This window comes from Odontesthes bonariensis, chromosome 13, assembly GCF_027942865.1.
Source record: "Odontesthes bonariensis isolate fOdoBon6 chromosome 13, fOdoBon6.hap1, whole genome shotgun sequence".
Lineage (NCBI taxonomy): Eukaryota > Metazoa > Chordata > Actinopteri > Atheriniformes > Atherinopsidae > Odontesthes > Odontesthes bonariensis.
The window spans coordinates 26,506,367-26,524,372 of NC_134518.1; the positions used below are offsets into that span (position 1 = coordinate 26,506,367).

Below are 18,006 nucleotides of genomic sequence, written 5' to 3' on the forward strand. Positions count from 1 at the left end.
CTGAGCTCTGTTGTGCTGTCAGAAAAGGCCTTAATGCACGAGAGGCAGTGGGTCTGTGCTTAAACAGCAGAAAATGTGCTCGGTTCAGTTTCCAAGAGGATTCCTCTTTTGATGTTAAGTGTTTTACAGCTCATATTATTTTTTTCATTTAACAAATAACCTGGATATTAAAGTAAATGGAAAACCAGAATTATCATTACATTCAAGTTGTTTTCATAGAACGACCAGGCTTTTAATCGAGATTTTTTACAGTATATGCACTTTTTTAGCAATGTTATCCCTTTATTTCTCTGCACAGATCTGCAGATGAATTTATATATTTTACATTGACTGGAAACATCTTCATACTATATTCATTGAAACGGTAATGCCACCTTGTGGATTTCAGAGAGCAAGCATCATCACTGAAGAAACTACACTCCATCAAATAACCACATGCTGTTAGATCTTTACAAACTAACACAACCTACCAGCCACAACCTCCCTTTACACCTGTGATGTCATGCTCATGTATAGCAAGTGATTTGAACTATTTCACAGTGATATCAGGCTGAGAGAAGCCCAACACTAATGGTTATAAGAAGCCAGCACACTCTGGGACAGTCAAACTTTCTTTTTGATTTTATATTCATGGACTTTGAGAAGATTATTCGGGGGATTGGTTAAGATAAGTGTCTGTAATGTTTTTCTTTTTGCTGAGGTGAGGGCTGTTTTAACTGTGGGGGCATGAAATGAGTGATTCAACATCAGCTCTCATGTTCACTCTGTATCTCAACAAAAAGTATGTTCATTTCTAGATAAGTTGGGATGTTGGATAATTATCCCACTGAGAGTCAGATGGAGGTATTGCACTATTAATACCTGTGTGGAAGTACTATTACAAATTCCCAAGATATCAGTCTGAAGAAGAAAAGTAATCATGTCAGAATGTCAAAGATAAAGAGTTGTTGGAACAAATTGGCCCTTTAAAATGATGTATTATTACTGATGTACAATACAAATATGTGGGTAGAAATGTAATACTTTTTCATATCCTGTTGGATATTTGAAATAATAATCATGTATATCAAACCTTAATCTGCAGTATAGGTGAAGCATTCAAAAGTAAAAAGTCGCATTCCTAATAAATCAAATGAGAACAAGTATTAACTGCATTTTCACACGTCTAATCATTTGCTTCCCATTTACACAGACAGACGTTTTAAGCCTCAGTGCTTAATTTATTTATTAGAAATAAAAAAACAACAGAAACTGAGATTTGTAAAAATCTGACTGATGTTTCACAGTGTTGATAACAGCCACTTGGAGGGTGAAGGAGTAAATACGAAACCACTGCTCACATTCAGAACAGCAACACAACAACAAAATCCAATCGTTTTAAGGTTTCTGTGGCACTTTTCTACTTGGCTTTTTAAAGAGGGAGACGTGGTATTTCAAGAAAACCTCACACAACAACTTTGTACTTTATATTACACATTTACACTGCACTGTCAATGAGGTGAACTGACCGAATAACTTGCTACATTCAAACTAGAAAACGGTCTCACGAAGTGAGAGTTTGTCAGGATCAAATCAAACCAGAGCAAAAACGGTTATCCCAGCAGCTTCTCAAGGTTTGGCCACAACAAGAATAAAAAGTGCAAATAAGAAGACATGCTCGAATTCTTCCACTACAGAAGTGGATACTCTCAGTCATTATCAGGAAACAACACACATCAGATGACATCTGTAACGCAGCTTTAACATGTTACACCGTGGAGGTCCTCCAACATGTTTAAGGCAATATCACACGGCAGCTTTCTTAAATCAAAAGATTTGATCCATCTTCTGCCACCACATATTATGGGGATATTTTTTTTAATTTATTTGTGATTGTTCCAACAAACCTTTCTGTTAGGATGCATAAAATCACAAATCAAAACAAAGATCAAATACAAAAACTGTAGACACTCAAAAAATCCCCAATAAATCATTGTTTTTAACTTTACAATATGAAGAACACGCAGCAGTGTTAATATCGCTGCTACACACTAAATCTAAACGGAACAAGGAGATTTTCGTGCGATCTTTGAAAATGAGAGAAATTCCGCAGAAAAAATGGCTGAACTGTTAAAGAGAAAAACTTTGGTTAGAGTTGTTTAGTACGGTGGCCCTGAGGTGCCAAAAAAGGATTTGTGAAAACACAAGAGCAAGATTGTGTGTTTTCTGACTTGTTGTGTTTACTATTTTTTTCTGTTGTTGTTATTGACGTGCTTCTTTTGTTTTGATGTCTTGTCTGAAATTTTATCACGTTTGTCAAAAATATTTTCTGAACTGTTTTTTTATTTTTTTCCATCTTCCACTGTCGTGTTTGCTGAAACGCTGTGTTGTGTTCTGAAATCTTTATGTGAAACACGTTTTCTGTTCGGTTGTTGGTGGTTTTTGCACATTGCTTTTGTGATTTGTCTTGTCACCTCAAGGCCACCATAGGTCCTGGGAAGCAATTGTGTAATAAGTTGGAAAACTGATTAAAACACAGAGTTTGTGTCTAACTTTGTAATGAGAACAATTGCAAAATTTTTCCCAAAAAGAACACATTTTTAATCAGACAAACCAAGCTGAATTTCAACGCATTTCATTGGATACACTCTCCCTTTTAAGAGATCAAGCTCGAAGCATCAGATTTGATTCGAATTAGGAAAAAAATTGGAATCAAAGTGCAAATCTACAGGTAACAAAACATGACTTCTCAGAGGCACTCCTGTAAAAGGGTTGCAGGTAAAGGTGCTTTCGCCAGTGACAAGGAATTCAAAATGTAAATGCTACTTCTATGATGGATGAGATCAAGGTGCAGCTTCACTTGTGGTTGTGAGTCTAACTTTAGTATGCATGTAGTATGGTGTGCACCACAAAACAACTGAAATGACTTCACCTTAAAAAAAAAAACATAAGAAGAAGAAAAAACAAAAATGTCATTTTTCACAAGTGCGCAAAATGTCAAGTCATAGAAAAAGTAGCATATGGAAGACTCCGGCTGTGTTTAATTTCAAACCATCATGAGTCAAATTTTAAATAAACAAATTTTAAGGTATAAAAATGGCAACAAATGAGCTATAAAACTACTTGAGAAGAGGACTGAAGTTATATTCTGTATGATAAACTTCTTCTGGAATGTTTTCTTCACTGACAGGATAAGGTCTGTGTTTTGGGATATGTTGTTGTACAGCTACATTTCAAGCATTTTTCTTACACTTGTCCTTCAACTTTAGTCTGATTGGCCATTCTGGCAACCTTTCAAATACAGCTCATCCTGTGACAGATGTCCGTCGAAGCCGTCCATGTAGAGGCTGCTGGTGCTGCTGCCGCTGCTGCCCAGGAACGTTCCGACCGCCCTGCCCTGACGGGCGTGGCCGACAGCGTCACTGAACACCTTGTTGATCTGCTCCTCTGAAGGCATCCACCAGTCTGGGTTTGAGGCACAGTGCATCCGGATAAACTCTGGAAAGATTTGGAATTGAAATGTAATTTTCTGTATTATTGGAATTCAAAAGAATTCTTTGTTTAAATCCGTGTTTGAAGTGGAGAACGTTGGAGTTTGGTTGGAGATAGCCGGTGAAGTGATAAAGATGAAAAGACTTAATAGCTAAAGGCAGAGCTTCAGTATCTAAAATGGATGTTTTCTTATGATTATTTTCATCAAATTCAGTCACAGCTGAGTTTTTGGTGCAGGTTCAATAACACAAGTATTGAATGTGTTCTTTATTTAAGTGTCTTTTCATGTTTCAATGTCAATTAAAAAAAGAAATGAATGAATAAAAAACAGCCAAACGCTTAATTGTTCATGAGATCAACAATATGGATTTCTCTCTCAAAAGGGGAGAGGAGAAAAAATGAGATATACCAGACAATTTGCTGGCTGGAGAGTCAGACAGCAGTGACTGAACCGATAATCCTGCAGCTGAGAGACGAGCGCTCTACAGACTGAGCTGGAAACAATGGGCCTGTGAGACAGCCAGTATTATTCAACCCACTTTGAATTTAGAAAAAACGGCATGAAATGATGGGAAATTAATGGTGATTTGTCTTTAACTGTGGCGTACTATGATAAAAAAAACTACAGCATGAATTAATCTGGTCTCCCGTCATGAAGAGGAGAAAGATTCTGGTAAATTATTTCAAAACAATCTTTATCTTGGTAAAAACAAGAAAATAAAAACATGTCCTGTTTGACTGAAAAGAATAAAAGATGGGGTGTGAAGTAGGAGAGCTGAAAACTCTCTAATCTAACAGTTGCAAAGTCGGGCAGCTGACTTGTTTAGAAAAGGCCCATTCCTGTATATATATAAGGCACCATAACTGACACTGTATGTACACCGATCAGCCATAGCATTTGATTTAGTAGGTCCTCCTCATTCCATCAAAACATCTCAGACCAGTGAGGGTGGGAACAAAGAACATCTGGAGTGTGATTCTAGGATGTTGTGTAATAGATCCTTTATGCCGTGGGTTGTGGGGTCGGGTCTTTGTGAATTGGACTCCAAAAAATGTCACCAGATCCCATCAGCTACATATCTGTTGAGTTTGGAGGCCAAGTGAACACCTCAGAGTCTTTGGTGCGTCCTTTGAGCCCCTCCTAAGCAGTTTTTGCAGAGCCCACAGCTGTCAGGCAGGGGGAGCTCTTCGGGAGTGCTTTTACATGTGGGGTGTATGAGTGGTCTGCAAAAATGTTTACGTATATATGAGGAGTAAAAGTACTTTCTACGTGAATGCCAGAATGCAGGTTTATCACAGCAGAAGATTACACCGTAACTCACTTTACCTGTCAGTGGTTTTAATGTTGTGGCTGATCAGTTTACAAGCCGAGGTACAGATAAGGACGATGGCAAAAATGTAGTGTCATTTATTTAAAGTTTTCTAAGGTGAAGATGCTCTGCTTTGACTCATTTTTATTTTAACATACCTTTCTACTTGGAAATTTTTTTTTTTTTTTGAGAAAGTAAAGAAGATGAAAATGAACCTGGCATCTACTCTTATTCCCACAGTGACTTAGCCACGAATATAGCTACGGAGAAAACATCTGAGAGAGTCATCTTTACGTGTTTGGGCCCCTGTCAATCCAGACGAAGAGTCGGTTGTTCACTCGGACAACTAGCCGAGGTATTAGAAAGCTAGGTGAGGTGTCATTAGCATTTGTAAGATGTCATTTGACAGCTTGTGGCTGGAAGTGGCTGACAATGGGTTTGTGTTTTGCTCTGAAAACGTTCAAAACAATCTAACTGTCATGGCTCTTTTGGCAGCAGTGGAAAGTGATTGGCTTTTAGATTTTTTACGTGTGAACTCCAGACTTCTCTGTGAACTTTACATCTCAGATGTTAGGGAAGTGCCCCTCACTAACAACAAATATTCACAGATACAAGTGAGCATAGACCAGACACTTATGACATATATGTGAGAAAAACAACCGCCTAATTTGTGGAAATCTTTGGAATTAAATAAATACGATTAAATCCATTTAAATCACATGACTGCAAATGTAGACATTTGTCTGACCTTTGGCTCAACATGAAGATATGATTATTTTATGTTTGAAAATATTAAATGAAAGAGCCGAAGCAAATGCAAGTGAAACAAATCTTGTCTGACACATACTGTATGTTTGCGACCATTCATGGAAGCATTTTTTTGGCATAACTATGAGGCCATAAATAATGAAGACAGTTGCTGTTTTGATTCTGAAATAGAAACACTTCTAAATCCTCCCTTTTTCAAGAGACGTACCTCTGAGGCAGCTGACTTTGACGGGGTTGAGCGGTCGTCTCTCCAGGCCCGGCTCTCCTGAGTGCACCGAACGCTTCCTTTTGCCCAAACCGCAGGAGAACTTCAGCTCATCCGTGGTGAATACGTAGCGGATCAGGTAGCGCAGCAACCGTCTGCCGTCTTTCTTAGAGGAGTTGACCGCTTCGTCCCACTGCTTATTAGTGATGAAGAGAGGATAGTTCTCCAGAAGCTGTTTGCTGCCCTGCAGGGAAGCGGACGGCAGGAGTGACACTCAGAGGGAGTTCGGGTGTGGGGTCAACTGAACTAAATGGGGCATATTCTCATTTATCAGCTGCAACACTATGTAGTGGTCATCTGACCTCTTTCACCTGCACAAAATTACACTAAAAGACATCAAGATTAAGAGAAGATTTAAGAAATCAAATCACACACCTCAAATACTGTCTGTCGTTCCTCCTCCTGTAGAGACACAGTTTTTAATTTGAACATGTTTTCGCCGCTTGATGACATGGATGATGCATGATCTGATATGTTTATTACTCCTTAATGATGACACGTGCGTTTAAATGCTGTGAATAATGAAAATGAAGCTGGTCTTCACCTCTGTGAGCTGCTCCTCTGCCACCGGTTGCACCAGCTGGTTGTGAAACTCAAGAACAGTCTTGAAGTAGTCAAGAACATTTTGACAGGGAACTGTGAAAAAACACAGGATAACGTGAGTGGTGATAGAAACCCAGTTGTCAAAAATTCCCTGGAAAAAAAAAACAGCCGCTCAGATCTGTCAGCCTCACAGTTTCTATATACTTTTTTAATGCAACTTGAGACAATATTCTTCCTATTATTATTATTCAGCACCAAAGCTCTGCATGGTTGTGTCTAGGGTTTGATGGTAATTACAGCACATACGGTACACAAAGAATACATAATCCTGATTGTCACAATACTGTGGATTTGAATCTGAACGATGAGGTTCTTTGACACATCCGCACAAGGACAGAGATGGGCCTGTTTTCATAGCGTCCTTTCACATTCAGTGAGAGGAGTTAAATAAGATTCGACCTGAAGCAAAGACGGCCGCAACAGACGTCTTCTGTGCGTCGCTTAGAACTGACTGGGAGTGAAAGCTTTGAATTTAGAGGAAAATCAAGAGAACTTCAGGTGCTTTCATCCAAAGACTATGGGTTGACTTAAAGTTCCAGATTTGTACACTGTATCCAGATTGTTTATTTTATTTGACACTGTTATTCCAAGAATACAGTGTATTTGTCTTATAAATTAGTATTCTGATCTCGATTATGCTGCGATTCAACAGAAGATGATAATGGCGGGTTCTATGGCCTCCTAAAAGGATATTTCATAGCACTGGAGGTGTTGTCTCAAAAGCAGGAGCAATCAATCCTGGATCATTTATTTGGATCATATAGTTTCTATGGAATTTCGTAAAGCCAGGGTGAACGGAGCTAAGAATTCAGTGTAGATAATATTTCGTTTCAAGGTTCAAGACCCCTGGAAACCCCCTGCAAAATGAGTTTTTTATGTTTAAGATTATATAGGTGATGACAGGGCAATTAAGAGATACACCTGATGATAACTACACTGAGCACTCACAGTGCTGTTATTTTGTCATCAGATACAATTAACTCCCTTGTTTTGATTAAATTGTGTAAACAATTATAGATTTATATTCACAGCACAACAGTGGAGCCTTTCTTCCTTAAACAAAATGTGCACAGCTGCTGCTTCAAAATATCCACAGATTCAAACTTTATGGATCAAAAACTCCAGCATGAAACATGATGTAGTTGGTGTTAGATCGCCTTACTGCACTGCAAATGTAAAGTGGGGCCTCCTCCTATTTCTGTTGTTTTAGATGAGGATTTTTTTTGTCCACCACAGACACATGGGTGTCACCATCTGCCATTTCCACATTTATTCTAATTGTTGCAGTGCTTTGCATTGTGGGGTACAGCATGACCCGATGCATAGAGGAGATTTTCCTTAAGTCAGCATATAATGTGTTTTTTTTCTCAGTTTTGTACATACTGATTCGACCTAAGGAGGTGTAAAGATGAAAGAGTACAGAAGCTGCTTTGATTTGTTGCCACTGCAGAAACAAAAGTATGAACTGATGAAACTCTCGTCCAATCAGAAGATTTCGCTTAAATACCCAGTGAAATCTTTACTGCACCTGGAATGTTCTCCAGCTTGTTGCGAAGCTCCTCGTTTTCCTGCTGGAGAGACAACACCTCCTGCTCGAGCTCCAGGCAGCGTGGACAGCAGCTCTCCTCCTCCTCTTCCTCCTCGGGCAGAGTGGATGACGGGTGACCGTATGACTCTGAAGGAGTTGGGGAACCCCAGCCTCCCAGGTTGTGTCTTGAAGGGGACACAGCTGAACCAGGCTCTGCTGACGGGCACTGCTCGTCCTGCTCGTGTTGCTGAGGCCCTGAGAGCAGATAGTTCTGTAGGGAGTCTGTGAATATGCGCAGAACTGCAGAGGTCTGTTGTTGGGCCTCCTCCTCGGGATCTGTGGTGGAGGAGCTCTCCTCAGCTTTAAGCTTCCCCTGTGAGGAGCAGGGGAGCCCCTGAGCGTCCTCTCGCCCGTCTTCCAACTTGATGTTAGAGGTGAGTGGGGACGAGGGGGTCTCCAGGAGACGGCCGTTGTTAAGGAGGCTGAGGACTCGGCTGCACTGCTGAGCGAAGGCATCCAAGATGAGACGGTTCTCTGTGGCGGAGGGAGGAGAAGTCAAGACAGGTCAGAAGCAGTGGCAGTTCCACTACAGGTGAGTCATTATTAAGGACTCTCTCTTGATCTAGGAAACAACTGTCTGCTAAACACTCAGCTTGAGCCAGCAAACATTTCAAAGAATCAGGGACTGGGACACCACGTTTACCACTGTACTACATCCCCTGTAAACTTTTGGAAAGCGAGGAACCAAACTGCTCTCTTTTCAAGAGCTAAATGTTTCCCCAGTCTTGCTTGATATGAGACTTCAGCGTCCTTTGTTGTATTTTACTCCAGTTGTTTTCAATGGGTGACAGGTCTGGACATCGAGCAGGTAAGGTTAGCACCCGGACACTTTGTTGTAATACCTGCAGTATGTGGTTTAACGGAATATTGTTTAAATAATCAAGACTTCCTGAGAAAAAATGTCCTCTGAATGGCAGAAAACATTCCAGCAGCTGTACATATCATTCATCATTAAGCTGCTTCACAGATGTGCAGCTCACCTGCGCCATTTGCAGTGACACACCCTCACACCATCACAGATGCCGCATTTTTTAGCTGAAAGCTGTTAACAAGCCAGATGGTCTATCTCCTCTTATCCTCCATAAATTTCAGACCGCAGGACAGTTTTCCACTTCGCCTCAGTCCAGCTTAAATTTACTCAGACCCAAAGAAGATGGCAGCATGTCTCAGTTGTCTTTGTACAATTTTCTTTTAAACATTAGGTTTAAATTGTTTCCAGAACACTTAATTGATCCACTATACACACAGTTTCACTATGAATCTTAATGGGCAAAGTCACCAATTATTCCAGCTGGCAAATGTACAATATTTACACAGAGAATTCAACTGCTCACGTCAAGCATATCTCCTGTAGTCTTGGTTGCCTCCTTTTACTTGTGTGCGCTTGGTCTTTCTGTGGCAAAGTGTTGGCAGCACTCAGTGAGCTCCTCTGTTTATAGAAATGTCAGCTTGGTTATGTTGATTTATTCAGATGTCAATAAACTATAAGGTCAGAAGATGTGCCGTGACCAAGACAATCAACACATGGCTATTGTCCAGAAACAAGCCTCAGTGTACATTTTTCCTGGTAGTCCAGGCACGTCTCAATCGAATGGTCTCACACACCTCTATGTAATGATTATGAGTCCACACAAACGCACAAATATACACACACGGACAAAATGAGTTCTAGGCAGCCATTGCGGCGTTGCCACTCGCTCAGACGTGTCTATCAGCCTGGCGCAGATGTGTCGCATTTATTAATATGCGTGCTGTCTCTGTTTACCCGTCGAGATGTATCTGATATTATTCGTCCTCGCACTGTACCCCCACCCCCCTCTCCTCCCTCTCCAGTCCTGTGGCACTGTGAGCTGAGAGCCTCATAAAATTTCATTAAAAACAACACGGTTGGCAGAGGCAAATTTATGAGGCCCATTTATTTTAATCACAACTCTTTGAGAAAGGCTTTTCAATGCAATTTGTGCGTTTGTGTGCTGAACTGATTGCTGAGTTCCAGGGTCTCTGGTGCTGCTCCTCATAAGAAAGGACATCAACTTTTTTTTTTTTTTCTATACCCAGCCACGAGCGAGACAGTAAGTAGTTTCTATTGTGCAGATAAAAAGCACTTTGATGTGTCATTATCAGTAAGAAAGCATGACACGTTTAACTAGGATTGGATGGTGCATCAAATGTGCAGCGGGAAGATTTATTAGAGCAGGAACAATAAGATTTTGTGGGATTATTCCATAAATGATAACAAGATCATGTGCAAATCAGAACAGATGCAAACAATAGGATCATCTGCACTGGTTTAGCACAGATTCACAGTATATGATACTGACATTCTTAAAATAAAGATTTGGCATTATGTACACAAATTAACCAGTTCATGTAGGTTAGTTGATATGGAGCTATTAACTCCGGTTGAACACTTGACTGTAAAACAACAAAAACCCAGCAGCACACCAGGCTTCTGCAGCCTGTGGTGATAAAGAGATTAATATCTGATTAAAGGATGCAATGCCTAATTTTTAATTTTGTAACTGTCAGGATTAGGTTCATTGCTTTCATCTAAATGTTGGTTCCCATGGACCCGCCCTCCACATGGGGACCACATTTCTTCCTGCACAGCCCCCTAATGAACAGCAGCTGAGGAGAAAAATGAGCAGAGAACAATGTGCTTCAACAGGAGATGGTGAGGGCCCTTATTGCCAACACAAACACACACGGATAGGCACAAACACAGAGTGTAATTCTGAGCACATGCACATGAGATTTAATCATGACTGCTCTCATTACATGAGCAAATCAATCACTAGAGACAAAAAGGGAGAAATGGGAGCAAAAATTAGAGGACCAGGTGATGTGGAGAAAACAAAAGAGATGCTGCTTTTCACCTTTCAATATAGTTTTTTTTTTTTAACTGTAGTTACTCAATGTTTATTGGCCGGTATCTGGTAAGCAAACCAAAAATACACACCTCCATCAGGTTAGTCAGGAGGACTAAAAGAAGTCCTATTACTGTAACTGTTGAATGAAAAGAAACTATGAGTGACGGATCAGACCAGACCTGACCTGACTAGGGGTCACTTTCATTACCCACTCTGGACAAGTTTGAAACCCACCTGTGCTGATCCCGTAAGTGCAGTCCGGAGAGAATCTGGGCTCCCTGCCGCCGCCGGCGCGCCGCTGCTGGGAACCGAGAGATGCCGCCGCTGAGGTGGATGTGGGGACTCTTCTGCTGGGCCTGGTCTCACATGGGAGACGATGCTGCTGCTGCTGCTGCTGCTGAGGCGTTGGGTGATGCTGGCTGCTGCTGATAGTGACGCTGGTTTGGTGAGGCTGCGGCAGCCGCTGTTGGTGGTGGTGATGGTGCTGCTGGAAGGAACGAGGCTGCTCGGGATGAAAAGTGAAATGATGCCCGTCGCCAAACAGAGGCACGTCGACCACGGCGGACCGGTCAAAGCGCGACTTGCCCGTGGAGCTCTTGCTCTGGAAGGTTTTCAGGGTGCTGTATGGACCCCGTTGTTGTCGGCACATCTTCGGGGCGCAGGGCCCTTCATCTGCGGGCTGCATCTCTCCCTCCATCCCGGCCAGGTGTCACAGCGCGTCGGACGGCTGTGAGTTGCTTTTGTAGCGCACTAGTGTCACAGACAGCTGATGAGTGAGGGATCCGATCGTCACCGTTTGGCTTGGTTTCCCTCACACACACTGTGTGAAGGGTGGGCTAATTTACTGACAAGTCGCCGCTCCAATCCCCGGTCGGATGCGCCAACACTGACTCCTCCAGAGGGAAATACAGGCGGGACTTGTGCGCCACTGCCAGCCTTCTTTGTAACCAGCATCCTCGCCGAAAACAACGGGGCGCTATTGCAGTTAGTTCCAATCTCAAACTGATCTACCAAAAACGCTGAACGAAATCCTGCAAAAAAAGAAAAGGCAGAGGCCATTTTGCTCCCGAGAAAACAGGAACACAAACCACTATGAAGGCTTCCAAATATTTCAAGCTCAAAATAAGCAAAGGAACTTGGCAAAATTAAAACTACTGATAACATTTTCAAACTACAAATTGTAGTCATTTTTATTATCATCATTACGAGCTATAGCATCACGCCCCCCTGTTTTTAAGCCTATCGGGTAATCTGCCAGTTTTAAGGCCTGCATAGTCAAACTATTTTTAAAAATCTTGTATTTTTACTTTCAGTGAGTTCTGTTCACCTTATGTCTGTGATCTACTGTTAGAAGCAGGTAACAGCTGTTTAATCGCCCGCAGGCCTAAAAGTTCGCAGAGCCACAAGGGGGCGCCACATCAGAAGGTTTCAAACAGATGAGATTTTAAAAGATGGACGGCCTGCTGCTAACCACACATGTTTGCTTCTGTCAATTTGAACATGCGAGCCACACAGGTTTTTAGGCTCTGGTGCTGACTAACTTATATACGACATACAATAAATAAATAAGTTAAACCTACAGAATAATAATATTTAGGCGGCCAAAGAGTTGTTGTAAACTTATACATTGTAGAATTCGTGGTGAATTGGCCTATGAGCTCAGGAGAATGGTCAGAAGGGATCTGCATACAGCTCAGTCAGAAGTGACCACAAAATAAAGTATGACCACAATGAGACGTCAAATGACTTCAATCATCCAAAATGACCACAATCAGCACAAAGAGATTCAATGTGTCCCTAAAACAATACTATTAATTCAAATAAACTGCAAAAATCCCACAAAGAGAAAATAATGACCTCATGAGATATTTGACAAAAGGTAAAATAGCCACAAATATATACAAAATGTCTGAGAAGAATTATAAAACTAATCTCAAAAGCTGCAAAAACGACACACAAAAAAACCTAAATTAATTAAAAAAAATACACAATCCAAAGTGTCCACAAAGAGGTGCAAAATTCCACAGACAGGAAATGACCTGGGAGTTCAAATGAGCTGAAATTTGCTCAAAGGAAATGTAAAAATATCATGAGGAAAGGAGAAATGACCATATAAAGAGACCAAAAATCACTTCGAAAGACACAAACTGACCACAGAGAGATGGAGCCAATGAAACCCGAATGCAAAATGACCACAAACTGTCACAAAACCCCAACAAAGCAGAATAAAACCGCAAATAAACATTGCTGCCTTGTTTGTTGTTTTGATCGATGGGGGAGCTTTAAGGAATTGAAACTTCCACCGCACTGAAACTTCTGTTCTTCATAAAAAGTTCATTAACATAACGATTGGATGTTATTATTTGGGCATCCGGACTAATTATCTCAGCACCGCTGCCCCATCACGTGGTCGCGCACGTCCTTCCTAAAGTGGGTTACGTGCGCGTGTACAAAACCCCGATTCACAAAGGCAGCAAATCTTTGGCGAGTTGGGCACACAAGTTCTGCACCGACTGCGGCACGCGGCCACCGGAACGTTACGAGAAATACCGAAGATAACTCGAGCTGCTGGTTTTCGCTTCTTTTTGGATAAGACTTCAAATCAATAATGATATTTTTGAAAATCATTTAAAGCAGTCAGGATAAACCAGGGGGGGTTCAATTAAGGAGCTGCTGGCTCAATAGGGTTCGGATGCTGGTAATATGAGAGTGACATAGCTTTACATATGTAGATCCAGCTTCATTTTTGGCATTTTCTCATCTCAACTCGGACTGTAGCGCTTGCTGTCCGCGTTCTGAAGCCCACCAGGACGCAAGGAAACCGCAGCGGTTTACCGGGATGGTGCGCCTGTTGAGCTGCCTGCTGCTGGGATATCTGACCTGGAATCTGCGGATATCGGACGCTCAGGGAGAGTACTGCCACGGCTGGCTGGACGTTAATGGGAATTACCATGAGGGCTTCCAGTGTCCGGAGGACTTTGACACCATGGACGCCACCGTGTGCTGCGGCTCCTGCTCGCTGCGCTACTGCTGCGCGGCCGCGGACGCACGGCTGGACCAGGGCATCTGTACCAACGACAGGGAGGTGGACGACACCGAGTTTGCAGCGCGTAAGCTCAGTTTATTTTATTCTGTTACTTAATTTGTACCAGAGTATTGGTTCTTAGATTAATTGGTTTGTGTAAAAGACTAGAACGTGCATCATGCGATTCTCGAACAACCTCTACCAAAACTACAATTCACAGTGGACATTCGTGTTTAGTATAAATTGTGACTGATCATCCAGAAGAGGTCAGCTGGACAATCAAGAAAGGGACACTTCAGTTCTTTAAGTTTCCAAAACAAGACCACCCTGTAGTCCTTTAAAATATGAGCGACCGAACAGACTGAAGTTTTGGTGCTGTTGGAGAGCAAAGGCGCGTTTGTGTCAGTGTTACAATGAATCTCCATGATTGCTGTTATCAGTGTGTGTGTGTTAGGAGTGGCAGGAACTATTTCACTGATATTCTGATGTTTTTTTGTTTTTTTTTACAAGTAGGCCTACGCGATGTGCTTCACACAATTTTTGTTACTTCAGCTTTAAGATCTTTATGCTGTTCGAGTCCATTCAGTTCACGCAGCTTTAAAGTTGAGTTGTCCACATTCATCAGTCAAGGAGTCAAGTTTCCACCACCTGCTTTTATCTGTGCTTCAGAGGCTTCGTCTTACCTCAGCACACTCCTGGTTGTTATCAGCAGAAAAAGGAAAACTGGATGAGTTTTTGATGATCCAGCATTTCTGTTTCTCAACTAATGTTCTCCAAACAAATTCTTGTGAAAGTTTTTACAAGACATTAGGATGAAACTTGATAAATCTGAGCTTGATTGCAGGAATTCTTTCCAGAGTCAAAACCTTCTCTCACAAACCGGCCTCTTACGAAACCGTGCCTGCCAAAAACTTGTCTAAAGCACATTTCCTTTGACAGCTCACTCATTTTCACACTTAGGTAATCACAATATTATAACACTGAAACTAATTTGACTTTGCTTGACTGGGCTCAGGTGTTACATTAACCCACTGTTGGCTCTGAATGTTTTAATAATAGGATGCTTTCACCCTTTAGGTTTAAATCAGCTATCTTTAAATCTCTCGAGGGTAAAGCTAATAAGCCTTTGACTGATTGGCCCATGCACTCACAATTCCCTATTTGTCCCAATTAATATAAATAAACATTTGTAGGTTTCTTGCCTGAGTGCAAAGAGGCTTCATGAGGTGTAACTTGAGATGTTTGTGCATTCAGCAGGAATGTATCTCAGCTTTGTTCGAAATACTTTGAAGGATTAAAATGAAATTACACAGCTGAAAGTGTTCGGAAACATAACAAATTCTTATCACAAAACTGCGTAATACATGACTTTTTGCCAGTAACCATAACTCCTCCTGTGGTCAAACTTAAGTTGGGAGTCTTGTTTTGTGGGAGTCTGATTCAGAACACAAACTTTGTTGAGCGTTTCTTTATACACGCACGCATTAAGAAGCTGCAGCTCTCCGTTACATGAAGTTGTGTCTCGTCTGTTTATTCTAACCTGCCTGTGTTTCCTCCCCATCAGAGCCTGTTTACGTCCCCTTCCTGATGGTGGGAAGCATCTTCGTGGCCTTCGTCGTGGTTGGCTCGCTGGTGGCCGTCTACTGCTGCACTTGTCTGCGGCCCAAGCAGCCCACCCAGCAGCCCATTCGCTTCTCCCTGCGCAGCTGCCAGGGTGAGACCATCCCCATGATCCTCACCACAGCGCCGCCGAGCCTGCGCGCCCCGTCGCGACAGTCCAGCACAGCCACCACCAGCTCCAGTTCAGCCGGAGGCAGCAGCTCCATGCGGAGGTTTTCTCTCGGAGGTCAGGGGCACCAGCAGCACGGTTGCCTGGTGTCTGCTACCGTCTCCTCCTCGGCCTCCTCTCCTACGCAGATCCCACAGACTCTGCCTCCCCCATACACGTCCCCACCTGCACCCATGGCAGGAGGTGTCCAGCACCCGGTGCCCCCCACCCACACCCAGCTGCAGCTCCACCAGCCCTCTCACCCCTCTCAGAGTGCCAGCTTCCTCCTGCCCCAGCAGTACTTCTTCCCTCTGCAGCCCGACGCCTTCACAGCAACTAAGGGCTTTGCCGACTTCGGACAGAGCTGACAGGGCTCCCAGCAGGGGAAATGGAGGGATTACAAGAATTTTAGAGGGTAGGATGTAAGCTGGGGAGAACAAACACGGCAACACAGCTGGTGGTGTAAACGGCTCGGCCCGGGTGAATGGGCGCAGAGAGCAACAGGAGGGCGAGGCGGAAAGCACGACAAAGCTGCCCTGGACCGAACATCGAGTGGTGCTTCCCAACACCAGTCCCATCAACAAAACTGTCAGGGGTTCATTCTGAATTTTATGCACTTTTACACTGTAAATAGTTCTCCGTGTTTTTTCCTTTTCCTTTGCCGTTTTCTGGTGGAATCTCACAAACTTAAAAGTTTTGGCAGGTTATCAACCAGCCTCCTTAAAAGCAGGCAAGACTGTCCAGAGTGCTGTTTTTTTTTTAGAGGTATATTAGACAGCGGAAACCAGGGAGCTTTGTTTTCTGACAATCGGACAGACCTCTGACAGAGAAAAGACATTTTCCTCAAGTAGAAATGTGGTCTTCTGTAAAATGTTGTACAGGAATTCTACAAAGATCCGATTTGTGATATCGACTGCCTAATTTACCACAAATAAAAGTTGGCTCTTGTAACTTCTGATATATGTGAAGTTTGTTAAGTGACATTTTTTTACATATAAACCCCCCAAAAAAAGCATTTCCACAAAGAAGCCCCATCATCACTCAAACAGAATAGGAAACCGGAGCGGTCAGGCCTGCACGGCAGCTCCCTACCTGTCGCTTATTCTTGCGCCAGACTTCACAGCAGGAATGCAGAGCTGAGATCAGTCATTGTCGGTGCTCAACGAGCATTGCATGGTTGCAGTGTTAAAAACAACTCGCCCTAGAAGTAGAGGTTTAGGTTGCGGCAGCAGGTATGGTGAGGTCTCCACAAAGACTGTTCTTTTCCCCGGTTACCTGACCGTGAAATAGACCTGGCAATCAGCGTCTACTGAAAGCCTGCCAACCGTTCCATCTGAGGACGTGCGGCCTCATTCAGAGATCCATAAAGGCAGCGCTTACATGAAGAGGATCTGACAGACTGCGCGCAGTGTTTAAAGTCTTCAGGTCTCGTTTCTACTTGCGGCTGTCAGTTTGAACTACAGCAGCACATTCCACGCCTTGATCCCCAAATAAAAAATACAAGGTGTGAACACATTTTTATGACATTATCTAAATCCTTTTTGAAAAGCCAAATCCTTTATGTGTTGGCCGTGCTCGAAAAAGTTTCCACTTTCTTTTCCAAGTTATATTTCAGCATTCAGCACCCGTTATCCCTCCACCTCAATGTTTTGACCCACCCTCCACTGTCGCGTGGGTTTCATCAGGCGAGTTCAGATTTTTTTTTCTTTGCTTCCTTTGAAATCTTTATTCTTCTAAGAAGACTTCTGTTTACTGCAATAATGAGATCAAGAACACATTACAATTAGAATTCTTTAGAAATTTTATGTAATCAAATCCGGTTGTTGTTAGCGTTTGTGGTCAGTTTTTCTTTCCGCAGTACCACCGTGTATCAGACTCCTGGGAAACAATGCATTTACCAGCACGGTTAACAACAACCACAATCATTCATCCAAATTATGTCTGGAGATCAAAAAAAAAACAGCCACTTTTAAAACCTCTTTGTTGTGGGTCAGCCCTAAGTATCGCTGGGAGTCATGGGACAAGAGCGAGCAAACACAGTAAACAGCAATTATTTTCAAGTGACCTCTTTATTGAAACAACGTGGGTTTGTTTGGCTGAACTGTAATCAGATACACCTAGTGCTCTGTTGCTGCGTTCTGAAAAAGAAGCCGTTCAGCAAGTGTTTGTAGATGTAATCAATCACTCGCCGTCAGTTGTCGCCAAATCCGCCCGGCCCGAAATCTTTAGGACCACAACTTTGAAAATGGCTTTTGAAGTAATATTAGGACGGTCGCATCCAACCATTATTTCAATAAACTGCTACAGCCGCCAAATCTTCGTTTGTCTACAGAATGAT

The 18,006-nt window shown here is 42.5% G+C and overlaps 2 protein-coding genes across 2 annotated transcripts; one reads left to right on the forward strand and one right to left on the reverse strand.

Moving 5' to 3' along the window:
- Positions 1 to 1,015: 1,015 nt before the first annotated feature.
- On the reverse strand, positions 1,016 to 11,786 carry bend4 (BEN domain containing 4). The gene is made up of 6 exons (XM_075481799.1): positions 11,110 to 11,786; positions 7,946 to 8,479; positions 6,359 to 6,450; positions 6,190 to 6,216; positions 5,758 to 5,998; positions 1,016 to 3,477 (listed from the first exon to the last, which is right to left on the reverse strand). The coding sequence occupies exons 1-6, from the start codon at positions 11,570 to 11,572 to the stop codon at positions 3,245 to 3,247; spliced, it is 1,590 nt and encodes a 529-aa protein (XP_075337914.1). The 5' UTR covers positions 11,573 to 11,786; the 3' UTR covers positions 1,016 to 3,244.
- A 1,306-nt stretch (positions 11,787 to 13,092) lies between these two features.
- shisa3 (shisa family member 3) lies at positions 13,093 to 16,605 on the forward strand. The gene is made up of 2 exons (XM_075480714.1): positions 13,093 to 13,985; positions 15,465 to 16,605. The coding sequence occupies exons 1-2, from the start codon at positions 13,715 to 13,717 to the stop codon at positions 16,034 to 16,036; spliced, it is 843 nt and encodes a 280-aa protein (XP_075336829.1). The 5' UTR covers positions 13,093 to 13,714; the 3' UTR covers positions 16,037 to 16,605.
- Positions 16,606 to 18,006: the final 1,401 nt, after the last annotated feature.

Excerpts from the sequence above, each read along its gene's own strand:
- bend4 (XM_075481799.1), bottom strand. The coding sequence starts at position 11,572 with ATGGAGGGAGAGATGCAGCCCGCAGATGAAGGGCCCTGCGCCCCGAAG. Across the intron at positions 8,480-11,109 it reads CACTTACGGGATCAGCACAG|AGAACCGTCTCATCTTGGAT; the intron begins GTGGGTTTCAAA and ends CCTCCGCCACAG. Across the intron at positions 6,451-7,945 it reads CAAGCTGGAGAACATTCCAG|TTCCCTGTCAAAATGTTCTT; the intron begins GTGCAGTAAAGA and ends GTTTTTTCACAG.
- shisa3 (XM_075480714.1), top strand. The coding sequence starts at position 13,715 with ATGGTGCGCCTGTTGAGCTGCCTGCTGCTGGGATATCTGACCTGGAAT. Across the intron at positions 13,986-15,464 it reads CGACACCGAGTTTGCAGCGC|AGCCTGTTTACGTCCCCTTC; the intron begins GTAAGCTCAGTT and ends CCTCCCCATCAG.